The sequence below is a fragment of the Lineus longissimus genome, chromosome 16 (genome assembly GCF_910592395.1).
Source record: "Lineus longissimus chromosome 16, tnLinLong1.2, whole genome shotgun sequence".
In the NCBI taxonomy this organism is placed as follows: domain Eukaryota; kingdom Metazoa; phylum Nemertea; class Pilidiophora; order Heteronemertea; family Lineidae; genus Lineus; species Lineus longissimus.
The window spans coordinates 11177173-11197159 of NC_088323.1; the positions used below are offsets into that span (position 1 = coordinate 11177173).

Below are 19987 nucleotides of genomic sequence, written 5' to 3' on the forward strand. Positions count from 1 at the left end.
GAAGCTGACGTCAGTGTTCGCCACCTCTTGCAAATTACCATTCGGAAGGCTTCGGTAACTGTCGGCTTGGGATCAATATTTCCCTTTCTAAGCTCGGGAATGACACAAATAACCTAATTGACGTAGGCCTACTATGCTTTTGACGTCTCTGTATAAATTGGAAATTAGAAATACAACTGTCAGTTCATTAACTCCTTAATTTTTATGAAGTGGTGAAACCAACCGCTTGATGCACAAAAGTGATGAAGAATTGGCATAGATTGTCCAATTTCCTCAGGCCGATCTTCCGTAAGTGCATCCCACCGAATTTGAAACAACCCGTCGCCTTTTCTTGGACGTCGCGAACGGTTACAGACAGACGCTTTTCTCTTTGGTGCAGCAACCATCGATGAAGGTCATCTTCCACATTTGGCCACAGCTCAACCAGTTTAGGTTTCACTTTACGTGCATCACCATTATTTGCCTGTTCCAGGTGGGCCCTATTCCATCGTCTAATCATTTCGACGGGTATCCTGTAGTGGTCAGCAAACTGATGGAGGCTGTTGACTGTCCCATTTGCTAGGGCCGTTTCTAGATCTCTGAAATATTGCAGTTTTTCTGTGATACTAAAACTTCTTTTTTAGGTTTTCGTTTTTCTAAAAAACGAAAACCTATTGCTTTGCTTGTGTTTTTTCTTTCTTTTTTCTACGGATTTTTGTGCAGAGCAAATCTCAGAGATGGTGATAGCTGTAGATGTGGAACTTATTTCATATGATAGGCCCAAGTCTGAAGTTGATCCTCCTTGCCCTAATTACGAAATTCATTGAGGGGGTCGGCCGCTAGGGGGCGCTAAGTGAAAATCTAATAATGGCTTTTTCTCCATAATGCGCACTCCGATTTGAACGAAACTACTTTCAACTGATGCAGAATCTTGTTGCGCATAAAATATTTAGGGTGGCGACCCAAAATTTGTCAACAGTTTTGACGATAGATGGCGCTGACTGAAAAAAGGGGGCAAACACCAAAATGGTAAAATATCGGCACTGCGAGCCTTTGAGTTTATTCTAGTGGCATAGAACAATGCCTCCCTATGATGCCCAGGGAATATATAGGTTTTGGTTGCGATCGGATATTCAATATGGCCTCCAGACCAGCCATCTTGTTTTTCTTACAAGAGCTATAACTTCCGATATGCGAACTCCGAATTGAATCAGATTAATTTCATCTGATGCAGAATCTCATTACCCACCAGATGTTACCGACGAAGTCACGTTATAGTTACAGGTTTTGATAATAGGTGGCATTTAATGCATTTTTTTACTTTTTTTCACTAACCGCCCTCTATCGTCGAAACCGTTGACAAAATCGGGGTGACGTGTCTCCTGATGTTTTGTGCGTATTAGAGTTCCGCTTCGGATAAAGAAAGTTTCATGCAAATCGGGGTTGGCGTAAGGGAGAAAATGCAATTTTAGCATGAAACAATATATATTAAGTGGCAACGCAAAATTTGTCAGTAGTTTTGACGATAGATGGCGCTAACTGAAAAAGCGACAAACACCAAAAGGGTAAAATAACGGCACTGCGAGCGTTTGTGGAGCTTACTCCTTTTAACGCCAGGTGGTGTTTGGTTTTGGCGAATGGTAGATCCTGAGCAAGCCTAGATACCTACCCTTCTAACCCTAGCGGTGGGTTCTGAAACCAAACTAATGACGCGAATCACATTGGGTCTTACTAATTTGCGACCCTATTCAACACTCTAAGACAACTTTCCACAACAGTTTTTTTATTGCAACGGGTAATCCTTATCAATTTTTTAATAATCTACAAACTGGATTTTAATAAATTGTATACATTTTGTGGCATTTATTGATAGTTTAGATAGTGATTTGAATCGAGAGCCATGTTGTCGGTTACTGTCGCAATTTAGTAGGCTGTCATTAACAATTCGCCATTTTGCATTCGACATTCGATTTCGACTGGGTCGGTAGGTAATTAAGTTTTTTCTCGAAAGAAATCAGCAATTGTGGAAGTGCAAAGAGGCACAGGCTACTGATTTTACTTTTGTAGTATTGACCAGCAAAGTTAACTTCGTCGCTTTTTTAGCGGTTACCCTAGGTTAGGTAGGTAAACCGCAGGCTGTCCAACGATGTCGCGTGGCCGGGCAGCGTCGGACAGCGTCTTCGTCACTCGTGCACGTGGTCGTGTGTGTGTGTGTGTGTTGTGGCGGCGTGCTGCGTGCATTGCACTGCACTGTGCGGGATCATACAGTCAAACCTACTGTATTAAACCAGAATTGATGAATGCACCAAGAACATCTTCTTCAAAATAAAAAGTCAACAAGTCAAATCGAAAGCATCAAGAGATTCATGGTTTTATTCATGAGATAATTATACATAAATACTGTTGGTATGTGACAGTTGCCTTTTTAGACGTAATACATTAGACGCATCATCCCAACTGTTCTTTGGCCAACTTTTTACTCTTAGCACAGTCAGAATTCGCTCTGCTCATTCGAAATCCTGTTAATTGACCTCAAGCACAACAAAATGACGGTTTAAAGGGGCACTGCATTCAATCGCGAATCGGTTTCAGCACGAGCACCATAGAGGGAGGCGCCTATCGGCTAGGAATGAAACTAAGAAACACGTTATCTAAATTGCCATTGTTACCTGTATTAAGTCTATTAAACTTTCTTCAGGAAAGCATAATATCCCATTAGAATGTTTGAAGAAGCTGTGTGGAAGCTTTGACGGCAATACATCACTGAACAAACTGCATTGCTGGGTATTTTAGATACGTTTCCTGTAGTTCCATCGTTTTACCGATGGGCACCTCCCTCTACGGTGGTCGTGCTGAAACCGATTCGCGATTGAATACAGTGCCCCTTTAAATGACATTTCATATTTTGACATGCAGACAAAACGCACGTGTTTACAACACTACGTAGATCGCTTTTTCTCCTATATGCTATATTCGATTGAAATGGGATTGGTTTCATCATGGAGGATGCAGAAATAAGAAGGCGCACAAAACATACTGGTCTGTGTCGGACTGAGCTCCGAAAGCCAAATTTATTGAGCAATAGCCCACTGGGTTCTGGTGTCACATCAATCTCTCCATTCTCCTCTGACATGTTACATCATGTGACCTCCAGGTGCCAATACCAGTTTCCCCAAACGAAAACCGTCGATCTGGCTTTGCCAGTTCTAGTCTCTAATTCAATTGCTTGGGGGCTTCTCTACTGCCACAGCTCACCACCGCCAGATCAACATTGTTAATAGTGCCAAAAGAGGACACTTTTATAAGCCTGTGTACATGTATCTCTTGTCTTGTCTCGTCCTTTCAGAACGAATACATTTCAGTAATCAAGTGAATGTTTAAAAAGGGCCTTTTGTGTTCATCCCTTACCTGTCCTGCAATACGTTACTACCTACAATTCTGATCAATAAAACCAGTTGTAATTTTTCATGAAATAGATAAGGCCTTAGTACTAATGTAAGTGAGATGGCTTCCCAGACCAAGGCACAATAGCCCTGCAAGTGCACAGATTGTTGCCTTCTATTGGTTCCTATGACACAAAAGAGGTCATGAAAAAATATGATATGGGCAGGTTTATAATATTTGCTGGCATGGTGGTTCAGAGCCGAGCCTGGAGTATGTTCATGGTAGGTACTTGAAGCAAGGATACATCACATGTCATACCAACTTTGATTCAACCTATACACTATACATGTAACATGTTTCTTAACCAGGATGAATTCCTAACCACCAAATATCTATATGGTGAGCACATTGGCCCCTGGCCTTTTCATTAGTGACTTGTTTTCTATATTTTTATAGTAGGGACTCCAAGCAACGATACGTCACATGTCATGTTGGTTTTTAATTTACCGACTTTTCGAGGTTAAATGGCCTAAATCGGTTGTTAGGTTTTAACTGCAGCAGATTTCTTTACTGCAGTGACTATTTATCTCACATTTGGTACAGATGTACAGTACCGTATAGTCAGGTGATCGCGGGGACCAAAGTTTGATTTGATAGGATTTGCTTGGCTACAAGGGGGCCAAATCTGAATACTTAAAAATGTGATTATTGCCAAAACTGCACGATTGCTACCAATCTGATATCATGGGTACATCTAACAACCATATGGCATTATATGTCACATAGGTTTTTGATTTGACCTACTTTCAATGTCACAGAGGGTAAATGGTATAAAATTTCTATTTGGCTATATTACACTGAAGCACGTTTCTTAATCAGCATGAATTGTGTACTAAATATCTATACGGTGAGCACGATGGCCCCTGGCCTTTGCATTTTTCGCTACGGTAGGAGACTGATATGGAACTGTGCCGTTTCTCAGGCGTTGGTGTATAAATTTTAATATAACTTATTGGCTTTTCAATTGCAACTAACAACAAAGCCAGTGAAAAAGTTGCAGAACCTCACCAGTTTCCAAATGTAGTATTATTCAACTCTTCAAGTGGTTTCTTGTAAAAAAATTCATTCTGTCTCCCAAATATTTACAGAAAGTCAGTCCATGTGAAGCTTTGAAAGTGAGTAAATAGTTTCATGTCTGCTCCACTGATTTAGTTGTCATTTTACTGTCAACAGCTTTCTGTAAATATATTTTCAAAATTTAAGGTTAGAGTTCATATTTATTCCCAATATTATTTGAGTTTTCTTGTCTATTCTTGTATTGTTAACCCTTTTGGTACAGAGGACTTCTTGAAAATGGCCCTCTTTTTTGCTAGGCCTGATATTGGCCTGGTCAAATATCGATTTCTCTTAGATGCTGTAAGTGTGAGGAGTGTCATTTGGACAACTTTTGAACAGGACAACCAGTTTCTTTTTGCTTGCTGTCACATTTCCACATGTACCTAAGGGGTTAAACATCAGATTCTTAATCAAATTGTGTGATACTGGTTTCTTAGGTTATGACCCATGTTGGAGTCATAACCATGCATGATGGCCATGTATTTGCCGTAGTGTCTTTCCTTTCATTAATTGTAATTTGGCACTTAGGTTTTGATTGCAGTTTGTGTCTTGCTTGGTATCAGCGGGTATAATCAGCCGTGTCATCGTGAAATGTGGTTGAATTGACTGACTTATGCTTTTCCTGGAAAATTATGGAAAAGCTTCATATTTTGACAGCTGCTGGATTAAAGTGTGTTTAATAAAAAGCAGTTTTTGTTGATAAAAATAAAAGTTTTGCTTAGCTCAGAAGCTTATTTTGGAAATTTCGTGCTATTGTCACTATGAACCCCAGATCTCATATTATTCTCATATTTCAATCGTATTCTGTATCGGCATTGCAATCTCTCATAAATCAGTAGGGGCGCCTAATTGCCTAGACTCTCTGCAGCTAGAGTTTCTCGTTATTTCTCAAGTTCCGCAGTACGACCATAAAACGACACTTAACGAGAAAAATCTATCGCATTTGGTAGGATTAAAAATTTACCTTGCAATCTCTAGGGCGCGTTATGATAAAACAAAGAACTGTTTTCTTGCAAACTTTCAGTTCAAAAGTGGACCAAAAGGAAAGCTGACATTGAAATATGTGAATGCTGTGGGAAATTCATGCAACCTGTTTATTTCCCTCGATAATCTATCATGATGTATAGACAAGATAGATGCTGATTTATTTGTGGATGTTTTAACTTATAAAGTTTTGCGGAGAAGCATACATCTAAAAACATATTAGCACAGTGTCAGTTATTTTCAAATTCTGTGCCAACAATATGAAAAGCTCTTATTGCTACGACATGCCATAAATATTAAACATGCATGGCATTGTCGCATATCACTCTGACATGATCTATTGCAAACAAGCAATATCCAGAAGCTGTGATAAAAAAAAGTCTTTGCGGAGAGCTTTACGTAAATAGAAACTATAATATCAACAAATGAAATCTAAATGTGAACTTCTGCAGTTGGAATGCCAAGGTCGGCATACTACTTTTAGAATGGGAACTGCACCAAAAAAGGATTAGCGTTTCGTTGGTGCTACTATGAATCTGCCAGTAAGCTATAATGTTGATGTAAAAGTATTTGAAAACAGTGATGTAGAAAATGTTGTTCCTTGTTTGAAAGTTTGAAAGAGATTTTGTGACGCTTTGAAGCCCGGTAGCAGTCGAGTGGTTACAGTGCCAAGCATCAGACCCATTCGAACCATCAGTTTAAATCCCTTCTAACCCACTTTTCATGATGGAAGACATTGTAAGTTATATGCTGTCGGATAGATGGAGCACTGGGGTGGTGGCTGTAGCCTTCTTTCCACTCAAAATGTGTCCTTTGTCTAGTTGTCGGTGTTTTTTGCTATAAGTGGTATTGCAATGGGGCTCTATTCCCTTTGAACTATTAATGTTACCAGATAAGCATTGTGTAAAATGATTATTTGTCCTCAGGACACTTTATCCTAGGTCATTTGAAACAATTACACCGGCACTTTGCATGTTTGTAATGCAACGATTACAAAATTTCAACCATCAATAAGATCCTATGTTTAAAACAGCATTTGTAATATATACAGTTGGAAAGTAGTAAGAGTTTAAATTGGAACTAATAAAGTTTGAACACACATATATTTGACCTTTAAGCCACATGATGTGAGAAGCTAAATTTATTGTATCACCCCAGAGCTTTAATCGGCTGGATAAGCATAAATTTCCTGTAGTAACAGCAGATTAGTATCTATACCTTGCATCAAGGAATGTATACACAGTAGGTATATGCAGTGTATGTAGCCATACCCATCTACCTTACCCTGACATCTTCGATAGTGTTATACATACACTTCCTTACTCTAAAAAAGGGATGGACATTGAGATTTATCCTGTATCTTGGAAACAGGCGAGATGATAGGGTATCAGTCGTTGTCATTGTTTATCAAGCAAATGCGTACTTTCCGGATTTTATGTCATTCATACTCTACCCAGGTCAGACTTTTGTATGTGTACTCTTATCGGACACACCCGAGGAAAAATTAATCTATTTATAATAGAAAAATAATTAGCTAGTTCACATAGCTACACCTAGGCGGCGCCCCAATACAGCCTCTGCCTCGTGAAGCCGCCATTACTCAGTACTTTTTCCTCGGCGCTATGTTAAACATCTCGCCGAGTTTCTTCCTGAAATTCTACTAATTTAGAGCCATTCAGGTTAAAGAAGGACCTCCCCAGGACACCTCTTACTGGAAGATATTATCTGGACGCGGGTGATATCTTTCCTTTTTCTTTTTCTCCCCGTTTTTTGCCTTTGTGAGTGGTTTTTACCCACTCAAAATTTACATCAAGTTCCAGTATCTTCCCGGGCTTCTGGTCACGTGACCCAAAGAGAAAAAATAAGTTCACTGCGGCGTAGCTGTATATATTATTACTTTATCAAGAATATATTAGGATGGTTCTATTCTAATCCTTCTTATCTTCTTTGCTTTTTTCTCTGGGGTTTCCGCCGTGCCTCCTGGCCCTCCTTCCCTTCCAGATTGGTGATGGCTGGGTGTCAGGTGTGTCGGGGATTCATAGTCCCAACCCCGTTCCTTCCCCGGGTCAGGGTACTGACAAGTCAGTCCCTGTTGGGTCGGGCAGTTCCGCCCCGGGGTGACTTCTCCTTCTCCCGGCACTTCCGGGAAGAGGTTGAAGAAGTCTGTGCGGAGAGGGCCTAGAAAGCCTGGTCTGGGGAAGACTTCGTACCCCCTCCCTTTCCTCCGCCGGGACCCCCGCTCTTTAGCGGCGAGGTCCCCGGGACTCTGGAGAGGTTTTGCCCTCACCCGACCCCGTCACCCAGGCTGGGCACCCTCCCTTCGGGGGTGTGCCCCCTGGGGAGGTCTCGTCGAGGAGCATCGGTGCCCCTGTCTTAGGGATGCTCTGCGAGACTTCGTCCGCCCCCCTTTCTTCAGCTGGCAGGACTCCCGTGGGGACTCTGGACGTTTTACATCCCGATCCCTCGGGCGGCACGGATCAGGTGGAGTTTCAGACTCACGAATACTTCACAGAGGATATCTTGTCTGTACTGGGCCTCAGCTACTAATATTTACAAGCATTTATACCGTATCTCTGTAGCTTATTGGTAGCTCACTGTGGGATGAAACAATATGTCAAGAAACCTTCACTGTTTGATCTTTAAATGTATGCCATCGATTAATCTGAACAGCCAAACAGTGCTAAAATTTGACCTTGACCTGGATGTGTCAATTCGGGGGTGACGCTGCCCCAGGCCTTGTAACACAGTGCAAAAAACGGTTTGGAAAGTAGAAACGCCGAGAAAATATCATACAGTCAACCGTGTGTTATTGCAATTCCTTACACACAAAATACACTACAAAGATGTTTCAGAAACTATGGACAGGCAGAAGCACCATGCTGCCAGGAGAAGAGGGACCATCTCAAAGGTACAATACACTAATATTCAAGGTCACAGAGGTCAGACTCAAATTCCACCTATAGTGGCATGTTTTGCCATTTTCCTAGGCTCTTCAATTTTATTATGTCGACACCCAAAGGCATATCTTCATGTTGACATAAACTTATGTCAGTTTAACCTACTTTTCTGGTGTAAATAGGTGCAACGTGAAAAACACTAAAAAAAGCACTTTTAAACCAATATATTTAACACTTAATATTGCACTGAACTACTTATAACATATACATGTATCAACTTGAAGCTCTTGGTGTCTTCTTTCATTTACTGCATAGCCATCCAAGATATATAAAGCATCAACAAGTTCCCATCCCAGGAAAAATTGAATAATTCCCACCTTGCCCAAAGCAGAAATAATAGGCGGAAACACACATGTAAATTGAATTTCAGAAGTTTATCTCATTTGCAGAGTTAGCAATCATGGGACAAAGCCTGGGCAATGATTTGAACTCATTTTTGGCTCTGTTTTTAGTCTATGATTGTTTTTACCCTTCAGCCCAAATGGGCTAGAGGGGTATTGTCGTCACTTGCGCTGTCCGTCCAGGCGGGCGGGCGTCTGCTACTTGGTTTTGGTCGATTTCTAGGAAAACAACTTTGACAATCAATTCAATTTTTGGTATGTACATTGGGGGTGACTAGAGGAAGGTTCCTTTCGAAAACCGGCGCGTTCTGATTCTCAATATGGTCACCAGGGCAGCGTGCTTGAAATCGGTTTCCGTCAATTTCGAGGAGAACCATTCGTCTGATTAAATTCATTTTTTGTATGTATGTTGAGGGTGACTATAGGGAGGTTCCTTTCAAAAACGGGCTTGTTCTGATTATCAATATGGCCACTAGGGCGGCGTGCTTGAAATCGGTTTCCGTCAATTTAAGGAGAACCGTACGTCCGATCAAATTCACTTTTGGTATGTTCGTTGGGGGTGACTAGAGGAAGGTTCCTTTCGAAAACCAGCTCGTTCTGATTCTCAATATGGTCACCACGGCAACGTGCTTGAAATCGGTTTCCGTCAATTTCGAGGAGAATGGCTTGGAGGATGGAATCAATTTTTAGTGGGTGTAGGCCTAATGCACTAAGCCAACTTCACCATTGTCTCACCTTCAACCTTAATAGGCTGAGGGGTTATGCTCGCTTTGCGATGATGTTTTTAGTCCATGTACAACCACTTCAGCCACTGAAAATCTGTTAAAAGAATGCTCCCGCAATTTTGGCGTGTTGTCTTGTGGACGCGCCTATCATGCGCAAAATGAATGATTAATGTTCTTTGATGATATCAGATGGTGCCTAAATCGATTTCAAAGAGATCGTTGTCTGGAGATCGCTAGTGTTGTAATGGAATAGGGGAACCCGGTGTGTGTCACAGGGGACTGAATGGGCAACTGGGTACACTCGGTCTGCGGCTTCAAAGAGGTAAACATAGTCGTTGAAAAATGTTGACCTTGACCTAATTTTCCAAAGTCACTGAGGTCAATTTCTCTGTAACCATGATGGTAACCATACTCCTGTTATTGACCACAGGCGAGCTCAAGGCCCCTGGCAGTTTCATTCAAAATAATCATCTGTAAATTTGTTCGGGGTAAGAAAAGGTAAGATAACATCATCTGGCAGTTCTTCGGAAGGTCCATAGTTTTATTAGTAGCTTGGCCCCTGGGGTCCAAATTTACCCCTTTTCAAAAAAAATACCATTGTTAAACACTCAAGTTTATACAGGGACTATAGGCAGGAGCAACTGGGTTAAATTGGCCATCTACGGTTGACTGAAATGCGCAGTAAGGGGACTGGGACATGTTAGATTCAACACTACATATATTCATTGTACAAGCGTGAATATTTTTGACGTACTGTGAGATGGGAGAGACCCCTATTGGCGTCATTGTGTAACTTTATAATGCCTACCCAGCTGTTGCCTATAGTTTTCCTTTGATAACATTTTTGTAGGTTTTAACAAGTTTAGATTTTTTAGGGAGTTCAGATTAACCCCTTTTCAGAAAATTACCATTACTGTGTAGTTTGATAGTTTGTTAGTAGGTTGGATTGACAAGTGACCATCAAAATGAACATTTGATGTCCTCCAACAGATTTAAAGCTGAACTCCATAGAAGGTGCCACTGCCAGGTTTAAATATGCACAATGGTCGGCCACCATCTTTTAATCCACGGCGCTCTTCATGTTAGGCTTGACATGTGAGAAGTCGAGTCTAAATGTTACTCTTTTAATCAGTTCAAGTATGAGAAGTGTTTTTACATTTTTTTCAGTCGAATTATAGAATGATATTACAATGTGTATATCTAATCAATCAATTTATCAACATAAATCATTGAACATCATGTTCATGAAACTGCAAGCTTAATAACAAACTTCCCGCCATATTAAAAAAGAACACGCTAAATGCATCAGGAGTGTGAGTGGGAATATGCATAACTAAATTTCTTGCTATCTGGCAGCATTCGTCTTTTCAGACCTCATCATTCCACATTTAAGGAAGCTCCAATGTGTCAGTTTATAACTGCCGCCTGCAGTTGTCAGGTCTATTATTGTGTGAGGTTGCTTAAAATTGAGTGGGTTTAGCAGTGCTTGGCTTTCATAAATATGAAATTTTGCTTTGCAATGCTCTGCGCGCCGGCAAAGTTTGTGAGCCTTGTTCTTTACTGACTGAGGTGGAATTAGATCAAATTTGAATATTCTTTATGCTTGAGATATCAGCAGATATTATGTACCGAATTAATACGCCTTCTCCTACACCATGACTGATTATCCTCCTTCTCTTGAACACTGATTTTGAGGATAGAAACCTGTCGAAATGCCTGAAGCAACGGGCTTGAAACCATGTTGACAACATATTTAGCTTATACCATTTTTCTGACAGGCAACAAACATGCACTGCACAGACTGAATATTGTTGTTATCTCAGCCAAATATGAGCAGGTTAGCGAGATAAATCTATGATATGGTGTATTACCGGTCTGCAGTACAGATAGGCCTACTGGCTGTCATGATGGGTGTTATAATGTTTGGTGCTGCCACCTCGCCAAATAGTATGGCATTGCACTGACATTATCAATTGCTGCCCTCTAGCGAGAGTCTCCTACAGCAGCTTATGAAAAAAGGTTAAACGGCCTTTTAAAAAAGAAATACCTGTGCATTCCGGAGGTGCCCCACCTAAGGAGTGTGCCTGGCGACTTTCTTGTCAGTCAGACAAAACACAAAGTCTTGATTCTTGTATTGACACAAACTGAATCCCGTTGCTCCAACCAAAGAACATTTATCAATTGCACCACAATCATAGAGGGGAGCACTAAAAGCAACAAATGTACAACATATTAATTTCAACACCTATGACTTGTGATGTCTCCTAAAATACCTGACTGATTGTGGTTTGCACAGTTTTGTTGCAAGTCTTGATGATGAAGATTCTGATTACAGTGAAATGCGTTATTGTCTTCATTATGTAATCCACCATTTAAAAAAGGTCCAGAAAAATGCTTATTTATTTTTTCGGTCTTGTTAAGTCAATATGTCTGTTAAATGCAGTTTGTGGTGTCTTTGCACCGTTATACACACTGTTATCTAACATGTCACAATCAGGATGTGGCCAGTGGTCCTCGTGGTACATTTTCACATCTGGTGAAGTCTTGCTTTCATGGCCCACCAAAGCTCGGCCAAAGTTTGACCAGTGAGCCAGATAGGCTGTTTCCTTTTTATCTTTGTATGATATGACTTTGTTTAACAGTGCACCTGATTAATTTTGCAGGCTAACATGAGTTCTCCAGAAAAGGTAACTTTCATTCCTAAATTCTGACAGTTGAAATTCTTTTTAAAGAACCCATATTTAAATTTACTTTTGAAAATCATTTTCTATAAAGCTTTTAAAAATCAAGGACAGCCTCATCCATGTGCCACCATTCCGCATGCTCTGGTTCCACATTCCAAGTTTAGTTTTTTTCCTTGCAAAGATCCATCAGATGTTACATTCCAAACTTCTGGTTCCACAGTCCATGCCAAGTTCCATTTTCAGGACTTGTTACTGATTGTCGTGGGATTTTCAATCATCCAGTATGTTAAGTAGACAGGCAAAATATTCTTATATAAAATTCATGTATGCGTAAATCTAATTCTATATAAATTGTATATAAAATTTGGCGATAAAAAATTGATATAAAAAATGGGTATTTAAATTTTATATGAATTTTATATAAAATGATATAAAAATGGGGGTATTTGTAACCCGGTCTAATTGTAGCCCTGGGCAATGTTTTTGATGCATATTCCGGTAACAAGGGAATTATGCAGCTAACGCAAGCATGTATATGAAAGTGGTGAATCTTGGGTATCACAACATAAATAGTTTTGGATAATGCAACATGTAATATAAGAGCTTTGGCTCATTACCAGAAATAATGGGAATCCCAGTGCACGTGCACTAATTACCCTACAGTGGAATTGTAATGGAGCGACAAACTAAATCTGTGGTATGCATGTACTGATTAATTATATTCAAATTGCCTTTAGTACAGCTGTAGTACAGTTTACAAGCTACCTTCTCTAGAAATTTCAGTAACTTTGGAGAACATTTTCTGGTGTCACCTTTGGGTTGAAAATTTGGCTGGTTTGACAATAGATACTATGGTTTTATAGTAGAAACAGCAAGGAAAGTAGCCGAGAAGGCAATGTTTGACCTGTGTGTGACAAAAGGTGGGCATATACTCTAGACTCGGCTCTAAGACACCATGCCAGCAAAAACTAGTGAACCTGCCCACATTATATTTATTCATAGACTCATTTATAGTTATTCCTTTGTTAGGATTCATCATAGGCCTTGATTGGTGCGGGGATTCTCTGAATGACAAGTCACCGGGCAAGCCACGCTGTTGGTCATTATGAAATCACAGGCCATGTCGATGGTTGTCATAAACTGTTACGCACACTGTTATTCTTCAAGGTTCAATTAGGCCTATTAAAGGTATAGAATTAGGATACAATGACCGGGCCTGAATGGATTATTTGGTTCAAGACTAATGAACCAATACAGAATGTCACAAAATGAATGTCACCATTTTCTTTTTCGGGGATGCGCCTCTCCGGAGTCTTCTGAATCACTTCCTTGACATAAAATTCTTATAATGATTTCTTGGCCAATTGGCAATAAATAGCCTGGGGCGAATTAAAGAAAAATACACATTTTCACTTATGCACTCTCTGTATTCTAACTTAGAATAACACTGAATTCAGACATTGACTGGAAACTAGAGTTGTCTTCTACAATTTCAACAACATTCAGTCCCGCGTTTTCGTCATCCAGGTTAACGAAGTTTTGTGGTCCATCCTCAATGTCGTCATCATTCCTGAACACCGCCGCCTCGAATCCATTCTCGATAACTTCAGGAGTCACAGCATCCCAGGCATTGCTGATAATGTTTGTAACGTCTAGTGGTGAGACAGGCGGACACCGACCCTCCTCATCTGTATTCTCGACTTTCCAATTTTTCCAAGCCTTCTTGGCGTGATTTTTGAATGATTTCATTACACTGACATCCAGTGACTCTGCAAGTGAAGTACATCCCGCTGGAATAAAGTCAAGGATCCCTCCCATCTCGGTGATGTCACCTCCAAATTCCTCGGTCCTGTGAACTCTGTAGCGGTCTACAAGCAGGAGAAACAGTTCGCAGTGGTCGGCCTCGACATGGGGTTGAAACACGTGTTCAATCCAGTGGCGAATGGTTTCCTGCTTCATCCATCGAGTACCAGAAGAAGTGAAACGTACATTGTCTGCACATAGTACATAAATCTGCCAGATCAACATTGCGAAAAGTGCCAACACGAAACATCATAAAAGCCTGTCTACACGTAACTCTTGTCTTGTCTCGTCCTATTTGGACTCCTCAATTTCAATGACCAATGATTAAAAGGGCCTATGTGGTATTCATCCCTCATCTGTCATACAATGCATTATTACGGGCCCACCCTAGGCTAGCTATCAGTCGTTCTTCATGGAACAAGGCCTTGGTACTAGTCGATGAAATAGACACGGCTTCCCAGACCATGGCACAATAACCCGACCATTGCTATTGGTCCTATGACACAAAAGAGTAATGAATAAATATCATGTGGGCAGGTTCACTAGTTTTTGCTGGCATGGTGTCTTAGAGCCGAGTCTAGAGTATTTCTAATTTGCCTATAGCAGGTGAGGTTAATTTCATCATAAGGAAATATATTCTGGAGTTTGGGGGTATTTGAATGAAATTTTCTCGTGTCACCTCTGCCCTTTTTGACCATCAAAATGCACAAAACTTCTGTGTCATACTTAAAAGCTTTAATTTATGTTGACAAAATCGTTAACAATATTAAAGATACTCATTTTACTTGGCCAGCAATGACTTTATCTCATATTTTCTTCATAAACATGTTTTTATAAGCCAATTTTAGCTCAGCTGAAAAGCTGAGCTATTCATATGAGTAAATGGTAGAATGAGTGTCCGTCTGTCTGTCTGTCTGTCTGTCTGTCTGTCTGTCCGTTAAACAGGCACGTTTCAAAACTATGGCGGATAGGCGATAGATTTTCCCTCTGAGGCGTTGAGACCCTTCAGGACTCCTGAATAGACCAAATGTGGGTCCGGCAGGATGAGCGGTTTGGCCACTAGGTGGCACCGAGCGAAATTTTCCAAAAACTTTTCCAGCAGCTGATTTCTCAGTTGGGGATCATGAATCAAATCTAATTTTATAGAGCAACGCTTTCTCTTTCATTATCAATAGGCGTAGTTCATGAATTTCTCACCAGGTGGTGTTACTGGCGCAATTCAGTGAGCACCCCCCAGGAAGAGCATTTTAAATTTCGCGCGAGTTATCCCACGTCCAATCACACGTGCAGCGAACGTCACGTCTCGAGTCTGCGCAGTTCAGACGTAAGGAGACCATGCTATGGAATAGATCGCGTTCTGTCAATTCAGAGGTAAGTTCTCATTAAATTCACAATTTCATAGGCGATAATATTTGGCTGCTTGTGTTATTGCATGTTGATGGCATTAGGGAAGGCTTGGATTGTTTAATTGGATGTGATTAATTTGAAATAGTTCGTCGACGATCGTTGAAAAACGATCTGCGAAATGCAGCTTGGTTGGTCTGAGAAACGATGTCAAAGTCCGGCTTTAAATCATGGATTTCTCAACAAATAACTCTTGTCACATAGCAGAACTAATGTGAATAAACAAGACAATAATAAACATCGTTCTGATATCATCGGGTAAGGTTGCCAATGTACATAAACAGTGTAATTGAGGATCGACTCCGGCGATTTGAAATGTCAACAAACAATAAATGCGATAGCTGATACACACTGACACATGCACACTGTACATAGCACAATGCTTCAAACGGGGCCGATTCATCACTCTTATCACAATGTATTCCCAATCATATCAATGAACTTCCTTGATCATTCGGCCCTAGCGCCTTATCAGCTGTTGTTGGCCTTGTATTTGATATAAAACTTGGCTAGCTTACCTATTCTATCAAAATTAAAATGTTATCTCCTCATCATGTTTTGCAGGACAGGAATGATCTGCAGCTGCATTTGAACATATTTGGTGACCACAGATCAAAGATGACCAAGAGAGAGGATCGAGCTATGACTTTGCACATCCCATCGACTTCGGTGTTCACCAGTGCAATCATCAGAAGAGCCAGGCAATTCTAGTATTCAAGTATTTCATTCTGTAATACTTAACTCAAAATTTACTAAATAAAGAAAACAGCATGTGGCAGTTGGTTAAAAAAATCAAGTCTATCTGTTTAAAGTTTTTACTTGCTATCATATATCAACATTTCAGTGGTGGCATTCTGCTAAGATTTGTTAAGAGTTTCACTTGACTTAAGCAGGGTGTACACTAGTAAAATATTAGCAACATTTTACCAACATTTTACCAACATTTTTACAACAATTTTGCAACAAGCCCTTCAAGGCCCTGTGTTCACTAGCAACAAAATTACAACAAATTAGCTACATTTTTACAACATGTTGGTAAATTGTTGCAAACTTTTTAGTGGGAACAAAGGGAAATAGGTATTTTGGAGGGAAAATGGATGATTCCAAGGAGAGAAGATGTGTTTTGAGTGCTTCTGCAGCAATTTTAGCTGTCATTGTTGAGAGACGGAAGAGGCGGCGAAATAACCAAAGAGAATATGGACCAGGCCCTGGATCAAAATGAGGGTGGATGATGGGGCATACCACTGCCTGTTAAGGCCGCGTATCCATAGGGTATGCCCTTGTGTAGTGTGGCGTTATGGCGTAACAGCCTTGTGACCTGGCACTGTGCCCTGCGTCTCCATTGGATAGCAGCGGTCAATCGCGTTTATCCGCACGCTGTCATTATTTCAGAAGACAATTTTTTATGAATATTGAAAATGAAAATACAAGTAACTTGTATTTTCACTTGCAACATCAAATTGACATGTACATGTATATAAAACCTGACTTTTAAGCAACAAATTACAGGTTCGTGCTTGTTATGATAATCATCAGTTTCGGGGTCCCAGAGTAGTTCCCGTTGATGAACCTCTTGAATTAATTTCGCCTCAGACATTGCTTCCGTGTTGTTCACTCGCAAAAGAATGGACATGTTCAATCCCAATATGGGCCTATATTCCCAATCCACAGTGCATATATGCCCGCAATGTGACACGGCATAACCTATGGGAACGATCAATAACACCAACAAAGGTTCATTGTCCGTGTGGCGCGCCAGGCGGTAAAAAGGGAATGTTGTGCAGGGCACGGAACAGCCTATGGATACGCAGCCTAAAGGAGTTGCGGCTGACTGACAAGCCGTCATACAAAAACTTCCAGAAAAGGTTTCATCACCCTCCGAAGCAAGACACTCACTTGAGAGTTGCTATACCTGCTTCTTGTTCAAGTCACATGAACTCCGGTAGATCACATGACGCAAATCCTATTTCTGATTGGCTGAAGAGTTTGCAACATTTTTACAACATGCAACAAAGAATTGCATTGCATTTAATTTGCAACAATTTTACAACATGTTGTAAGACGCGTTTTGCTCTGTACACACTACGCAACATTTTTGCAACATTTGTTGCAACTGGAAATGTAAAAATGTTGCTAATATTTTACTAGTGTACACAGGCCTTTAGGCAATAATAGAGTTGGGTAGAGCATTTTGTTAATGTTACCCTTTTAGTTAGGGAAACTGGTGCCTTCTGCATTAGGTGGACCCCACTTACTCATCTGTCAGACCGGCCTCACACGTCGGCAGTAGAGTTTAAGGTCCAGTCTGCGAGATTTACCCATTTCTACCCAGCCAAAAGCGGGTGATTGGGCTAGTCTCTCCATGTGATTCAATTCGCATGGATTCTTGTGTCCCAGTGCTGAAAGGATCCCTCCCCAAGGGCAGACTACATCCGGTGGCACTGAAGTATGGAAGAAAGACAGAAGACGACCAATTTGCGAAAAGGATCATCATCATCATCATCATGGTAACAGCTGAGGATGAATCATGTTGCTGTGTGTAGAATTGATGGTCCAATATAGGTTAGGTTATCTGTTTGCGCACACATTGCAAGGGTGGAGCTTGCTTGAAGTAGATTGCACCAGTCTACCGTAATTCACTGTTACACATCCAGAAGCTAATATCCTTAGGCTTTGAGTCCTTAGTTTAGTAGAGTTTGACGAGTAATGTAATATATACGAACAACGCAGCAACAACTCAGCTGAGCGCCAGGCCCTTGGGCCTCTTGTTTACCTTTTGCTGTGTATTTCTGAGCAATCATGCATGTGGGCTTTATAGGGGCCTATATCCACGCTTGAGTGATTCCGCAGAATAGGAACAGTTGCGCCCCAATGGAGGGCCTATTTCTGGTATTTCCAGCAATGTATAAGAAGTATCAGACATACGCCCAACTTTTTGCAGGTATGAATTTTCCATACTTAGAGCATTGATATATTTGAAACTTGGTTCAGGTGATCAGTATTGAGTGTAGAGAATGTTGTATGCAGCATTTGATGTAATTATGAAAATTTTTCAGAGACACTTTTCTGACTGAGGTACCCTCAGGGTATTTGTAGCCCCTATCAAAAGCTCATTATATCCTGTCATAAATCATGATAATGCGGGTTTCTTTATTCATATACCTGAAATACATTATTTGATCATAAATCTATCCTATTTAGATACAATGTTAACCTTTTATGTACCGACAATGATACATTTGAGGTTTCGTACTGGTTTATCGAACATTATTCGAAATAATGTTAATATTTTCAAAGTTACTGGTGTCTCTGGTTAAAGCCACACCTTTGACTAGAAAGCAGCATTTCTTATGGTAAATTGCATTACCATTAAGTGGTGCCAGCTATAGTTGGTGTTGATACATGACATGCATATACCTCAAATTACTGTTTTTAATGGAGCACGACAAGACCGTCAGTCAGTTTAGAATATCACAAGCTATTGTCTGACACAAAGTGTAATGTACAACAACAGAGGTGATATTAATAGAACGTTGTGTTTTTCACCAGTTTAAAATCAGTCTGATTTGTGACGATATTGTTGGGTCGTCGCTAACGCAGTGCAGACCCTTTTTGTCAGTTTTTCCATGGATATGTGTGTGGCAGCATATGCCTACATACCATGCCTAGCAATGGCCATTTTTACTTAGAAAAAACATTTTAATCATTTTTTTCGAAATTCGCTTCCTACGCATTGTGCGAAATACATCAAGCCTCTTTGTCACCAATTTTCAGCAAAATTGGAGTAAAAGTGTAGGCGGTGAATCGGTTTGTTTCAGGTCAATGGCTTTGGCCAATCGGGAATGCTATGCAAAACACCATTCTGTATACGTGACCACGCACACGAAAACATGCCCCAATAAAATCGCTTATTGCACCCAACAAAACCACAGACAATCAAATATCTCACGCGTATCACGTAACTAAGACTCTTATTAGATACGTACTTCTGTATCTCTCCGTGTCGTTGTGTTATTATTTCATAATCACCGATGGAAGTTGGGAATTTTCGCTAAATGTCAGCGTGCGATCGCCATTTCCTGACGTGTTTACAACTTGTCAGAGGCGGAGCGTAACTCAAAAATTAGCATCAGGAGTATGTATATTCAAGCTGACGGCGCTGCCTTATTCTTTCTACAATTGCATGTTAATGATTGTAAATCAGCAGGCGTGACCTATACATGTTCCAGACTCCATGTCACGTGGTTAGCCCATCTGCTGTGTCCAATTTGCACGCCAAAGAAATCACAACAAATTCAAATCTCAGGCTGCATGTTGATTGGCTGCAGACTGAGTGAACAGGCAATATCCAATTCGCCTGCCGTGAAGTGTGTAGCCCTTCGCAAAATAGTGCAGACAAACATTATCAAAAAAGGGAATTAATTGACCGAATATGACGTATCTTTTTAACGGAATCTCAATTTCTAAACATTTTGAAATTTTCTCTAGAGAGAAAATGCAATATTTTTGCTGGATAAAGTATTACAATTTTCTTGTAATAGTGATTAAACATTTGGGGCCAGGGTAATCATTGGAGCATAGTAAAATGTGGAATGATTAGCCTGCATGTC

The 19987-nt window shown here is 40.5% G+C and overlaps 1 protein-coding gene across 7 annotated transcripts in view; it reads left to right on the forward strand.

Annotated features, from left to right (window-relative positions):
• The window catches only part of LOC135500896 (potassium voltage-gated channel subfamily H member 6-like), a 600170-nt gene that overhangs the window by 283322 nt on the left and 296861 nt on the right, over positions 1-19987 (forward strand). For 6 of the 7 annotated variants that reach the window (XM_064792608.1, XM_064792609.1, XM_064792612.1 and 3 more), the window contains one exon: positions 12150-12173. The exons of the other annotated variant lie outside the window; for it this stretch is intronic. In XM_064792608.1, coding sequence (XP_064648678.1) covers positions 12150-12173 — 24 coding nt within the window. The remainder of the gene's footprint in view (positions 1-12149; positions 12174-19987) is intronic. 7 annotated transcript variants of the gene reach the window in all.